Here is a 14,952-nt window from a genome sequence, read left to right as displayed (position 1 = left end):
AGTCGTCTCGGGATCCAAGATTGATAGTAAGAGTTCTTGACAATCAAGGCCATGTTTGCCTAAGTCTCTTACATCACTTGGTGAAGACAAGTGTTTAGTATAATACGTTTTATTTTTAATCTTTTGCACTTTTTATTTGGTTTTGTATTAATGACTTTAATAACTAGTTGCTTATGTTGAAGGTGATCTTTCCTTATCGTTTGTCCGTGGTGTCTTGGCATTATTTTACTGTCTATATAAAATAAAAGATTTTCACCATTCATATCTCCACGGTCTATATGGAGGTATGTTGGCTACCTGGTCGGGGGTTAAGGGAATGGTTTGGTAAGGGTCTTGCCCTTGTTCAGCGTTTAGAGGTCCTGCAAGGGACCTGGGTCAAATTTAGTAGGATCTCCTTCAATGCCCATAGGTATTGGATGGCGGGGATCCAAACTCTTTGACCCCCTCATAAGTTAACTACTATTAATACCATAACCCGGCTATTTAGGACTGTATCCCTGCTGACTCAGACTACTTAGCCGAGGGTAACGTCACCGCCAAAAGCGGGGCCTACCACAATTTGCATTAATAACTTAATTCATTATCTTCCAATAATCCAACCCTTTAGGATTGTATCCTTGCTGACTCAAACTACTGGGTTGAGGGTAACGTCGCCTTCAAAAGAGGGGCCTACTACAATAACTAAGATAATCTCTTAAACAAGTGCAAAAGTGCGAAAATAATCAAAGGTTATACTAATACACGAGTCGGATCCAAGTGATTCATCTTGTCTATCTGTTTTTATTTTATTTTTATTTTTCAGCATTTAGTTGGTTTTTATATTCTTAGTTTAAAAACATTTTTTTAACTTTTTGATTTGATTAGACGTTGAGGATAAACCGGTACTAAAAGCTCTTGTGTCCTTGGACGACCTCGGTATCTTACCAACACTATACTACGTCCACGATGGGTGCACTTGCCCATATGTGTGTTTAGTGTTAGTAAATATCATGTCTTATAAATTTAAAACTTGGCTAAAGGTGTAAAAAGGGCTTAATTATATTCTAAAAATATATTACACTACACACGCATCAATAACCATAGAATAAAGTGCCAACCAAGGCATAGTCTACACGAGTTAAACTTACCAAAGACAAAATGACCCCCCCCCCCAAAACGAGAGTTATACGTGATATGATACATTAAATTGCTTGGTTGTGCTATGTAGCATATGTGTTATTGATATACATACATACAAATAAGTGTACGGAATGATTATTGACGTGAATAAGATACATTCGACTCCGACTCCTATCACTATACGTAACTCGCACGATGAAGCTACCGACCTCGCATTCATTGCAAAGTTCATAGCTAAGAGTGATTACCAGACAAGATTCTGAGCTTACTTCCGTAGGAGATGGCTGCTCTTCCCTCTGGAACATGAAGATGCTAGACTACGGTGATGATGACGAGGCAGAGACGACAACCTTGAACAAACTCTTAATCAACGGGACGAGATCCCTGCGGCTTATATGAAGCAAGATTGACGACATACTTGACCAGAAAAGGGAGATGAAGTATTCATCACAAAGGTGCCCCTCCAACTACTAGGAATTCTCTCTATTCCTATCCCATCTAATCATCGTGCCCATACGCGCGTAACGATAACAAATGTTAGCGCATGGACCACCGCAATGGTCCTTTCCATGACAAGAGGTATAAGGACAGTAGTGTCCCCTCCTAGATCGATCATCTGCTTGGACGAGAGAAAATTTGGGGTAACTGTGCAAGACAATTTATTATTACGGGGGCCCACGTAATAATGACTTGTAGTGCACAGAAATCCCGGTGGACTCTGCGTGCTGAGCTAATGAAAACCACACCAAATTCAATCTATAGGTGTCCTCACCTTCATCTGGCAGAACAACACATAGATCAGTGCTTTAGCACGTTAGAAAGTAGGAAGCCTGTCTCAGCCTACTTCATGACTAACACTTCTACCTGCGTACGAGACGTCTGAGAAAACGACATTTAAAGATGAGTAACATTTAAAAGATTCAGCGACCTTACACTCTCTATCACTCCTACACGAGCAACCCCCTCTAAGGGAAAATATACGCACCAGTAAAGCTAAAGACCTAAGAAAACCAATGTAGCGGGAAATAACTAAAACTTGAATGACCAAGGCAAAGTAGCCTCAAGTTCATTTTATTACAAACAATAAGCCAAGTTGGCAAGCCTATGTGAAGGCTCAGTAACTGTTTCCTCGCTCATACATTGATTATATATTCATGTGAAATTGGGTGATTACATGATGGCTTATGGTGCTATGTACCTCATAGACAATCGGAATGTTGTCTAACCTACTTCATACCATGTTGGCAGAAGAGAATGTCGCCCAGGCGAGACACAAACACCAGTACGCTACCAAGAACAGAAGCCGAGCTGCAAGAACGCATCTCACAGGCAATTGCACGACATGAAGCCCTACGATCTAAGCACAACAATGACACTACTGGAAGTAACCCTCCAACTGGCTGCACCTATAAACAATTCCTGGACTGCAAGCCACTGAATTTTGATGGCACAGGAGGTGCCGTTTCATTTGTACGTTGGACAGAAAAGACTGACTCCATTCTAAGAGTGAGTAACTGTTCACCCCAACAGAGTGTTACCTATATCTCAGGGTTATTTCTCAATGGTGCACTCTCCTGGTGGAACCTTCAGGTTCAGACCCTTGGTGTAGATGCTGCTTATGCACTGAGCTGGGACGAGCTCAAAGAAATGATGGAGAAGAGATACTGTTCTAGGGCTGAAATCCAGAAGCTTGTGGTGGAGTTCTGGAATTTGAAAATGGACGGACCGAAGATTCCTGAATATGTCCAGCGATTTCACGACTTGTCTAGGGTCGTCCCCTACCTAGTCAAACCGGAATTCAAAAGGGTAGAACGATTCATTTGGGGACTCGCACCCCAGATCAGGGGCATGGTTACTACCTCAAAACCCTCAACTATCGCAGAGGCTATCGATATGAGTGTCATTCTTACTGAAGAGGCTCTACGTGCGAGAAAATTTTCGGAATCTGAGGGTAACAAGAAAGTGACTTATGTGGAGTCATCAGGCAACAAGAAGAGGAAGTCCTCAAATCTAAAGATGAGCACCCAAGTCAGCTGTGGAAGCTCTAAAGCAAACAAAAGAAAGAAAGTGAACCCGCCGCATGACAGGAAAGCTTCTGGAACCACTAATAAGGTTAGTGATAAGATTTACTCGGGTACTAAGCCGAGGTGCGGGGAATGCAATTTTCACCATGAAGGTCGATGTCAGAGGCCTAAGTGCGGAAAGTGTGGAAAAGAAGGGCACAACAAGGATGCCTGTTGGGGGAAGGACCCAGATGGAAGAAATAAGAGAATACCAGGTTGCTACAGATGTGGTGAAGCAGGGCACTTTAGGAAGAATTGCCCTAAGAAGAACAAACAAGGAAGGGTTTTCAAGATTGAAGCTCGTGAAGCACACCAGGATCCAGATGAGGTTACGGGTACGTCCCCTATTAACCAACCTAATGCATCTACTTCTAATACTGGCATCAATTTTAACCTTACATGCTTAGAACTTAAGAAACTGCTTGCCTAGTTTCAAGTAAAGTAGATGTCCCGTACTCTTTAGAAATGGGCATATAGAAGAATAGTTTAAACAGTTGAAGCGATTAAGGATCGTATTTAGGGACTCAGAGGGCCAGAACCTTCTGTTACCATTGGCTCGTGAAGTCATAATACGATAGTCAGCATGGCTCGGAAATCCAAGTATACAGCCGAGGTCGCCCGATATGAGAAAATCAGACGCATCCCTCTTGCGAATGATGAAACCCAACTTTCCTGCAATAGGTGCAAGGATGCTAGACCCCACAAGACGACAGATCTACGACATCCCTCATTGGTCAAAGAGGCATAGAAACGCCTCCGAGTAGACTGCAGAGCCTGAGAACATCCCCGTGACGGAAGAAGTTCCAGTAGCCTTTTCTAAAGACTTGCCAGAAACGCCCCTCCGCAACAACAAGAGGAGGTTAGGATAAACCTCGTGCAAGAAGCGGCATCAGCGCCGAATGACGCTTTACCGACTGGCTTCGTCCGCGAAGCATGAGCCTCCGATATAACTGCAAGAGCTGCTAGACAGAGGAAATTAAGGACATGACGCCCTTAGTTAAGGACACAAAGAGAAAGTTGGCAGTCCCACTTGGCACAAATTTCAGAAAATTGAGAATCAGAGTCCTTTGTCAAGAACTGATGACATGAACAGACAAAATCGTAAGATCCTAATCGTTACTCAAGGATCAACTTGAGGTCCTCAACTGTGAATACAAGAAGGAAATGTCCCTGAAACGACATTTAGGACTCGCTTTGAGCATTATGAGTTCCTTGTCGTACCATTCGGCTTAACACATGCATCAACAATATTCATGGACCTCATGAAACGAACGTGTAAGCCATACCTGGATAGATCATGATTATACTCATTGACTACATTCTTATATGGCCAACGACCAAGGAAGGTCGTGAGCAAACAGCTGCAATTTACCTTGCAACTCTTACAGGAAAGAACAGTTATGTGCTATGATGACGAAAAACGAATTTCGAATTCGCGAAGTGAGAACTTCCAGATCCATGATAGATAAGAACGAAATTCATGCCAACCCTGCAACCAAGAGTTAAGGAGCTAGAGTTACAATTATGTGACGCTTCTCGACAAAGTCTTGATTGTACGTCGATGCAACGAGACCACAACATTGCATACGCGGCATATTGATTAAGGCATCACGAGAAGAAACCTTGATCTAAATACAGTATTTGCGCGCCGCAAACTTGACGCCATTACCTGAAAGAAAAGTTGCACGATCTTTATTGATCACAAGGGCTGCAGCACACTGATGATCGTAAGAACTTGAAATGAACGGAGCTGCTGAACGATGCAGACTGTATGAACACAATACGTGCTTGTGTGATAAACTGTGATAAAAAGTCGGAACACTCACTTGCCCTTGGTGGAGTCTTCCTACAACAGTATTTATCACACCGCCGTCTAAACCGCTTCTTGTAAAGCTTTAGACGGAACATAATGAGTCAATTCCTGTCATGTTGAACGGAGACCAGAAATAAATAATCAACTGGCCCGAGATGGCCCAGGAAAAACTAGAGGCAAGATCGTTCAGATATGTGATCATATCGGGACAGCCCGCAGAATACAGAAAGATTACGCCGATGAGCGGCAGAAATCGTAAGATTTTGAGACAAGAAGTATGACTAAAATGAGAGCCGCGCCTAGAGAAGGCGTAGTGTGATTTGGAAAACAAAAAGGTTGAATCCCCGGTGTAGGGATCAGAACCATTGCGCACAAGATGAAACTTCCAGGAAAGATCAGTAGTGATCGCGACACATTCATGTGTCTAGTCTTTAGAGGAGTCTGACTCAAGGAACAGTCGTTGTTCCCACATATAAGATTCACGTCAATGACAAACGACAAAATTACTATAAAACCTGTTAAGGTTACGGACCGAAAGTCCACAATACTATAAAACCTGTTAAGGTTACGGACCAAGAGTCCACAAGACACAAAAAAGACATAATTGATTTACTTGAGTACGATAGAATCTATAACATGACCCATAGTACATGGGAACATGAAGACAAATCATGAACCTAAGTGACCACATTCAATTCACAACTCCCCTGCGACCAATGGCATCGCTTGAATTTCGGGACGAAATTCTTTTAACGGGGGGAGACTGTGACAACCGTCACTTTTCCGTACATTCCGTACACTCAATGAACAGTAATTTGTGCTTAAATAACTGTGCATGATCTGGTTTACCAGACAAATAAAATTTTGAATTCCATGCAAGTGAATTCATGCACGTTTTATATTACCAAATATTGCTTTAAGCATTAACGAGAGCGTTGCGTCAGAAATACTAGTAAACTCACCGGTAGGACAAAATGTGTCAACAGAACTGTAGAAGGCAGTCAGACATTAGAATTAGGGCCTAGGTGTAGGTCCAACGTCAAAAATATATTAAAACCCAAGAGTACAAACAAGGGTTTGTGTATAAACTTTACGGAAGCTAAAATACGCACTAAAAAGCACCCGCAACGCACTTAAAGTGCAGAATTTTAATAATTTCAGCACAATTCAGCTTTTAATAAGATAAATATTGTGCAGAAATGTCGTTTTATCATCCAGAATATTTCCCTAAGTGATGGGAATCGAAAATATTACAAAAAGGTACTTAACGACACTTTAAATGCTTATTAAGCACTTTAACGGATCAGTATCCAACCGAACAACCGGACTTTACCCGAAACATAAAAAAATTGACAATAACATTGTTTTTCTTTTCTGAGCTAGTTAGGGTCCCCGAACACCCTAACACCCGTCACGAAACACTACACACTAGTAATTAGTTTAAACTCCTAACCAAACCAACTACTACTTAACCAATTGTTTGAAATCCAACTAGATAACCCCCCCCCCCCCCCAACGATCGCCCCCCCCCCCAAGAGGAGACACACCCTTACAATATTGATTATTTTATTAGCTTGTGTTTCATATCTAGATGACATGTTAACCCATGGATAAATCACTAACTTGGATTATAAGTGGAACCTTGAGTCCACCACTTCATTCATTCCAAACACATCACAAAAGTCTCATCTCTCCTCTCCCTCTCTTTGAATCGGCTGAACGCAACCATACCCACCTCACCATCATCCAACTTTGACCTTGCAATTTTACATACTTACAAGAGTGCTAGAGTTCATAAGAGGAGGCTCGGTGCTTACGGAATCATAAGGACCTCTCTACAACGCTATTAACCACCTTGTTTTCGCTTGATTTCTTCCCTAGCCTTGAGCTAGTTGTAAGTGTTCTAAATCTTCATCTTGTTCTTGTCTTTGGTGGTTAATAGATGATAAGAATGATAAAAGTTAAGAAACTTTAAAGATCATGAACAAATGTTGAACATGATGTGTTAAAAGGTGGATAAAGAGAAGATATATGTGTAAAACATGATAAATCTGAGTAATACAAACACTAATATGCTGTAAATAATATATGTTACGAAATAAATCGTTATTAGGACAAATGGTGATCGTATGCGTACGTTTTAGTAACCTTTAAACTAAAAACAGCATGCTGAGTTGTATTTCCAGCCGCTTTTAACTGGCTGTAACCAGACCGTAACTCAATGAAAAATGCATTTTCTGAAGCCTAGATTTATGTATTATGAAATACGGTTCTAATGGCACTGGAATCATAATTTTTGGACTTCGTTTACTATTTTTAAAGTGTCATACCGTAACAGCAGCTAGAGCTGCATTTTTCTGCTGAAAATATACGTTCTGTTTTCTGTCATAACTTGAGTTCTGTGTAGAGTTAGATCATGAAACTGGTACTGTAGATGGATATTGATGTCATAGTAATTGTCCCACTGGAATTTCGTCAATCCGACTTACAATGAATTTTTAGTGAATTATTCTGTGGGCTGCAGTCAGAAAATAATGAATCTGATTGCAGTCCGGAAAATGATTTTTAATAAAATATTGGTAATGAATCGGATACCGAGATTTTTACACAATAATATCTGTAAAAATTTGGAAATTTTTGAAATAAGATAACTATTTTATTAAAATGCTCGAAAACAGCCTAGTTTTGGATATTTAAGTTGAAATGACATAAGTTGTAGTTTGCGTGTCTAAATGTCGAGTATGTTATCTGAGGAAGAATATACATGTTTGTTGATTACTAAACTTTGTGCTAGACGTATGTGGTATGTATAATACGTGCTAGTATATTAGGACTTGCAAATACATATACAACATATTTAGACAAAATACATAATTCGGGTGCAAAGTGCAGAATACAAAATACTTATATTTATTTTTCGGGAAAATAATATAAGTAAGACACTTATTTTTCGGGAAAATAATATAAGTAAGACACTTAGTTAAAAATATAACTTATTTTTAACACAAGAATACGTACACAAAAGATAGTGACTTGTACTTGTGCGACACAAGTCTAGTGACTAACGTTAATAAAACACGTTTAGGTCACGACGCTAGCAAAGCAAATCCGGTGAAGTTTACGACGCAAGGAACGCAAAGTTGTGAGTTCATGCTCCCCCTTTTCTTTAGCTGTTTTTGGTTTTATAACTCTCGGGGGTGAAATACATGTTTCAAATATTACAATTTTTACAAGTGGTAAAAAAATACAAGAAGCACTCTTGGTGAGAACGAGTACCGAGTGCAATACAAGTTGGGAATACAAAAATACGAGAAGCACACTTGGTGAGAACGAGAACCGAGCATGATGTGCTTTAAAAAATGCCTAGAAAATACTAGATCATGTGAGCATAGACCTAATACTAAAAATGCCATAAAGTCTTGGTGAAAACTAGTACCAAGCCATTAAAAACATTCATTAATTAGGGACGAGGGTTAGATCTAACGGGTACGGCCGAACCCCACTCATGGTCAAAACTAGTACCTAGTAGTGCTTCGGAGTCCCAGTCGAGGGTAATTGACATAGTCGAGGTTAATCGACACAGTCGAGGGAAATCGACACAGTCGATGTTAATCGACACAGTCGAGGGTAATCGACACAGTAAAGGAGCCAACACTAATGCTCCATATGTTCTCACATGCCTTAAAGGAGCCAACACTAGTGCTCCATAAGTCTTCACATGCCTTAAAGGAGCCAACACTAATGCTCCATATGTCCTCACATGCCTTAAAGTCTTTGTACAAACATTCAATTCGTACGTGGTGTACACAAGAAAACTTGATTTATACAAGAATACTTTATTTATACAAGATACATACCATGTTTTCATACATGGTATGCAAAACGCATGAACTCGCTCAACTTTATGTTGATGTTTTCCAAAATTACATGTATTTCAGGTGACAGGATGGATCTTGGGCGCAAGTGTTGTAACTAGAAGTAGACTACAAGTTTAGATGTCATCCACTTTTGTTGAATTGTAACCTAGATGAAGGTTGTGTTTTAAAACTTAAATAATAAGTGTTTGTAATACTCAAAATTTTCCGAATGGATGAACATCGTTTTAAGTCATGTAGTTGTTTATTATGATTGAATACAATGATAACTAGCTAGTCACGCATCATATGCTTCCGCAAAAGACAGGGGGTGACATTTTTGAAGTGTTTTCAAACATGCAGCACAAAACTTGCAAACATGGACATTCATGCCATTGAGCCTTCTGTTTTGATTTTTTTTTTTCAATAAATTGCTTTTGGTTTTTGAGATCTTGTATTGTTTTATAGTCAATTTGATGATTATCGGTTATTTTAAAGCGCTATTATTTATGCTTATTTTACAAATGACTATTTATTGGGCTAGTTAACTCAAACACAAGTTGTTTAATAAACGTCAATATTGGTCAACACAAAAACTAACAGTTTCTGTGTCGTGTCAAGGAATTGTCACGAGTTTAACCAGTTACGCATTTTTACAACCACCACTCTTTCATATCCATGTTCTTTTCTTAGGTATATCAAAACTAAACTCTTATGCTAATTATATATACACATATGGGAGTAGATCGACTCAGGGCCGGCCTTAAGAATTCATATACCCTATTCGAGCTCGAAAAAACATGCCCTTAGGCCTTAACGAAATATGGTATTAGGCTCACTGAAGGTCTTAACCTAATGCCAATGGCTAATAACTAGTCTAAACCATAAAAATAGTTTTGTAAGTGGGCCTATATTAGTGTTTGTTGGGTATACCTATTAATTTATTTGTTTTTACATATACATATCGGAGTTTTATAAAAAATAACGTGCCCTTCGAAATATCGGGCCCTGGCCGGTGGTCCTCCCCGCCCACCTTCAGGGCCTGCCATGTATATCGTGTTGATTAAAGTTGTTAAGAGCATCTCTAACGGGCGCACACGAAGCAGAGGCGGGAGTGGGGGACAATCAGGGATGTTCACACAGTCCGTGAGGTGTGTCTTTATTGGTCTTGAAGATGCTGTAAGTCCTACATTTTTTTTCTGGCGGCTGACAAAGTCACTTTTTAGGCAACCATCAATATTTTGGGCTGTAAAAGCTCGCCAAGCCTAGTTACCATAAGAAGCCCATAGGACATTTAGTTAGAAGCCCACCAGGAAATTATGTATAGAAATCTTATTAACTAAAAGATATTTGACCATAGGGGGAGGATCTTAGTTAGTGCTAGGCAGGGCTCGGCCCCTCTATTTTTTCGTGTTCAAGTGTAAATTTTATATTATGTATTGAGTCCGTAACAACCCCCTATTTTACACAACATTTAAGAGCTTGAAGATTTTAAAACGTATTTTTAAAAAATGTACAAAAACTAAACATATTTTACAAAATAGTAAAAAACTAAAAAATAGCCATGTAAGAACAAAAATATGTCATATACTACTCATGTGAAGAGTTCAAATGAGACTAAATTTTTTGTAAGAATAAAAAAAAAAACAAACTTCAACCAATAAGAATGCTTCATTTTACTTCATTTAATTTTTGTATTTAATATGGGTGTAAGGGTATATTGGTAAAATTAGATAGATCATTAATTGTTAGTCTTCCTCTTTAATAGCTAACTAATTAAATTTGTAACTTATTTTCAAAAAAAAATATATTTTTTCAAAGAAGAAAAAATTTAATTTAAAGTGTAGGATAAATTATGAGGTGTGTAGGATGAATTACGAGTTGTATAGGATAAATTTCAGTATGTGTAGGTTAAATTTAAAAAGCGTGTAGGATAAATTTTGATGTATCTAGGCAAAAATTTTAGTGTGCAGGATGATAGTCTTTATGACTAATTAATTAGTCAAAAATAATAATAAATAAGATGAAAGAAAAACTATTTAATGTTTTAGAATTGTACCCTTTGTTCTTTTTCTTCTCAATTTAATTTTTTCCTCAAATGAACCTCCCCCTACTACTCATATGCAAATCTTGTGCCATGCAGGTACTAGCTAATTGGGTCCGTGGCTAGTTTGGTAATAAGAGTCCAAGGTTATTTTGTTAAGGTCAGTCAAATATGTATTTTGATGATTATCCCTAACATTTATGGCATGGAGTTTAGAAAACAAGTATCATTAAACTGGACATTAGGGTTTGGTTTCGGTTATGCCTCGCCTGAAAACCAAACCGCAGCGAACTTGTTTGAATATTTGTTATTGGATTTATGTATTTGGGCCAAAAGTTTATGTCCAAATTTGTTAATAGGTCAACTAATAAAAGTTATAGTTCAAAAGTTTCAGGCTTAAATTCACTAATTTGGGCCAAATTTTACCCAAACATTTCAAGTCCAAATGTAAAACCGACACATAAAAGAATTGAATCCATATGAAAATCACAAAACTGAAACTGAGCAGTTTCCTAAAACCAAAATTTTAGTTTTGGTTCGGGTTGAACCCAAAACCGACCTGAACCAACCCAAGCACGACCCTAAATTGAACATAATCAGAAGACTTACTGTAATTGGAGAGTCGTATTACATGGCTTGCGGTCAACGTTGTCATGACAAGAACAATCGAAAGTATGAAGATATCCTTGTGTAACATGTTTTTCTTAATGTTGATTGTTGGTGTGTAAAGAATGCCGATTTCAAGTTATATATGATACTTTCGTGAATGAGGTATAACATATAAAGCCAAAAAGACAACATTGTTGTTTGAGATGGTGTTTGCTACATCAATACATTGTTATCTCAAACTTAGGTTTTATATGTAGTTTCATTATATAGTTATCAACGAAGTTGAGTTGCAACTTGTAGTAAATACTTGATTTTTTGATGCCCAAACAAAGAAATTAATTAACCATGAAATATGAAATATGAAATGGAAACATTACAAATACATGTGATAGGTGTTGGCCCCTTCAAAGTTAGTAATAAGCAAGGAAATTTTATTTTTGTTTGGTAGGGTAAGAAGCCATCATGTAAAGGCCACACATCCCATGGGGTTTCCCTGTATTTCTCCTCATCCTTATGTATCCTTTCTCTCCCCATTTTGGTCCCCAAGAGTTCCTCACTATTATATAATCTAGACCCTTGGTTGATCCGTATCCGACGGCTGCAACTCCATGATCCAACTCGGTCCCACAATGCCCATCAAAAACACCCTATCAATGGCCAAGATATACACATCACAAAAGTTGGCTAACCGGTCAAAACGAGATTGGTTTTAAACATCGATTTTAGGAGGTTCTATGCATTAAATATGACATCCGGTGACTTTGAACCTCCTTGAGTTAATTTTTTTTATTTGACCCGATTTGGATAAAGCAAAACTTAAATCAACACATTCATAAATAAATGGATCGTTGTAGACATACCCCGCTGTAGAACTGGAAATCACGACCCGAGGCTTCAATGGCAACGCTAATGGGTTGGTTTGCAAGTGCCTTCAAGAAACTATCTTCATTGTTCCTTGGTACATCATGATATCCACTTATCGTCACCTTTTCCGATACATCCTATGATAATAAAGAATCATCTTCTTAGAATCATTTAAATCCTATCGGCGTTACATTCCTTATCTTTACAAGTTTATAAAGTTTTACCTTCTTGTCATCACATGTGCCTTCACTCATGATATAAGGATACTCTTCTTCTTTACGAAGTCCACCATTTCTCATGATGTATGCAAACGCGTAATCCATTAGACCTCCATTGCAACCATTGTTGAAGCTCGTGTCACAATCAATTAGTTCTTGTTCTGACAACTCAGTTAGATTTCCCGTTACAATTTGGTTTATACCTTCAACCGCAGCGACGGTTGAGAATGCCCAACAACTACCTGCGCAATTGGATAACTCGTTATATTAATTTCAAAATGAGCTAGAAAATACCACATTTGGTAAAAACTAACATGTACTTACCACATTGTCCTTGGTTCTTGACCGGAACAACAGCTCCTTTCTTTCTCCAATCAACCGATTTAGGCAAATCAACAAAATCTCTATAACTAAATTCTTCAGCAGATTCGTCTTTCCTCTCGGGCAATTCACCTTTGAGCCCCAAGAACTTGTCCTTGAACTCTTGGTGACTCATATCAGCAAACTCGTTAAGTCCAAGCCAATAGTTGCTAACTTTCTTGTTGGTCTCGTCGATATGCTTCAAGTTGTCCATAAAGATCTCGAATCTATGTAGTTTCTCATCTAGACTTTCATAGAGTTTGTTGTGTTTAACCACCCATGATTCAAATAGGTGAATCACCTTATGAATCGAGGTTAGATCTTCGGGGGCGTACCCTAGGATTGAAAACTCGTGGGCTAAAGCCGAACATGCCAAAACCGACAAGAATACAAAGAACATGGAGGTTGTTTTGGAAGGAATGAGGAATGCCATTTTTGATGGTGTTTGAAGATGTGAATGAAGTTATGGAGTGTGCAGGGTTTATATAGGGTTTTGTTTAATTATTCAAAGGCATGGGTTTGTTGCTTTGAAGTTAAGATAATTGAATATGTAAAGTGTGGTTCTTTTTTGGACAATCTTTTGATCCAAGCATCTCGTGTTGACAACACTTAGAAGCATAAACATGGTAAAATTACGCTTACTCTTAAAATAATAATGATGATGAAAATTGAAAAGTATTTCTATATATATTCCACTTTTTTTTTGAAATATTGGTACTAGTATATATATTGAAAATCACATTCCACTTATGATTATAACAAACTCTTCGTAGCATTCCTTAAAAGATTTAGTTTGTTTCAGTTTCTCTAATGTGAACATAAAATCCTTCAATTTTGCAAGTATGTAATCATTACCTCCCATCGAATATTAAACTCTTGACTAATGCTCGATACTCTCCTCAAATACTTGTCTTAGGGACTGTGTGTGACATCATATTAATCGATTGTATTTCATACTAACTAAGGCTATAAGGCACAATGATCCTTTCACGTCAGTGCCATGTCACCCATCTCTAATCCACAATCTAAAACCATTACCCTAAGGGTGTGGGTCATGACCCAAACCAGTATCCCCTTATTTATTTTAATTTATTTTTGTTTAAAGAAAAAAGAAATGATTATTTGAAAAATGGAAACGAGCACCATGGTTGTCATTGTTTAATCCATGCAAACCATGGTGGATTAGGAAAGGGGGTGGTATAGTCTTCCATTCATTTCCTACGTGACGAATCATGTCCCAACCATGACCCCCACACCCTTTAGCCTAATGAGACTCCCACGAGTTGTGGCCGATATTCTCGGTCGTTATTGATTCCATCCGTTACAGTACTTGTATGTTACCAGTACGTGGTATAACAACTGAAAAAGATATACCCAATAGGATATTGACATTTGTTTTACCAGTACCACTTCGGATAATACCTATACCGGTACCGATGTAACTCGGTTGGAATCGGTTAGGTTCGTCATGACACCATATGACACCGATTCAGTTCGTTACAGTAAAGAACAAAAGACTCAAGCTTTATCGAAATATAGATAAAAAAAAGTATGTCACAAAGGTATTTTGGAAGATTATAAAACATTATATTATATTATTAAAATAACAAAAAGGATAAACGACATTATTTTATAATAAAAAAAACCATACTATGATGACATGCACATTTGTGCTTTGCTCACTAGTACACTATTATTCACAATGCTTTTTGACTAAAATAAAATTTATAAAGTGACAAATAAAAATAAGAACGTTTTGGAATTTCATAAAAATCATATTTTAAAAATTGTGAAAGAAAGAAATTTGTTTAAAAGTAATTATAATATAAAAATAATAAAAAATAACATTTAAAAATGTTTAGAGTAAAATGCAATTTGTGTCCTAGTGGTTTGGTGGCGTGATTAATCTGAATCACCCAACTTTAATTTTTTGAAGCATGTGTACTTGTGTTATTAAAATTTAAGCTAAGACCACCCGTGGTGGTTAAGAAAAATAATGCCCCCACCA

The 14,952-nt window shown here is 37.9% G+C and overlaps 1 protein-coding gene across 1 annotated transcript; it reads right to left on the bottom strand.

Moving 5' to 3' along the window:
- Positions 1-11,784: 11,784 nt before the first annotated feature.
- On the bottom strand, positions 11,785-13,420 carry LOC110915498 (cysteine protease XCP1). Its single transcript, XM_022160212.2, has 4 exons — positions 12,909-13,420; positions 12,591-12,826; positions 12,363-12,503; positions 11,785-12,149 (listed from the first exon to the last, which is right to left on the bottom strand). The coding sequence occupies exons 1-4, from the start codon at positions 13,375-13,377 to the stop codon at positions 11,934-11,936; spliced, it is 1,062 nt and encodes a 353-aa protein (XP_022015904.1). The 5' UTR covers positions 13,378-13,420; the 3' UTR covers positions 11,785-11,933.
- Positions 13,421-14,952: the final 1,532 nt, after the last annotated feature.

Source organism: Helianthus annuus, chromosome 16 (genome assembly GCF_002127325.2).
Source record: "Helianthus annuus cultivar XRQ/B chromosome 16, HanXRQr2.0-SUNRISE, whole genome shotgun sequence".
Classification (NCBI taxonomy): Eukaryota; Viridiplantae; Streptophyta; class Magnoliopsida; order Asterales; family Asteraceae; genus Helianthus; species Helianthus annuus.
The sequence above is the reverse complement of the archived record's forward strand: the minus strand, read 5'-3'. Positions and strand labels throughout refer to the sequence as shown.

Bases quoted from the DNA above. Each gene is read 5' to 3' on its own strand.
- LOC110915498 (XM_022160212.2), bottom strand. From the start codon at position 13,377: ATGGCATTCCTCATTCCTTCCAAAACAACCTCCATGTTCTTTGTATTC. The intron at 12,504-12,590 runs GTAAAACTTTAT...TTATTATCATAG, and splicing joins GCACATGTGATGACAAGAAG to GATGTATCGGAAAAGGTGAC. The intron at 12,150-12,362 runs GTATGTCTACAA...GGCCATTGATAG, and splicing joins ATTTCCAGTTCTACAGCGGG to GGTGTTTTTGATGGGCATTG.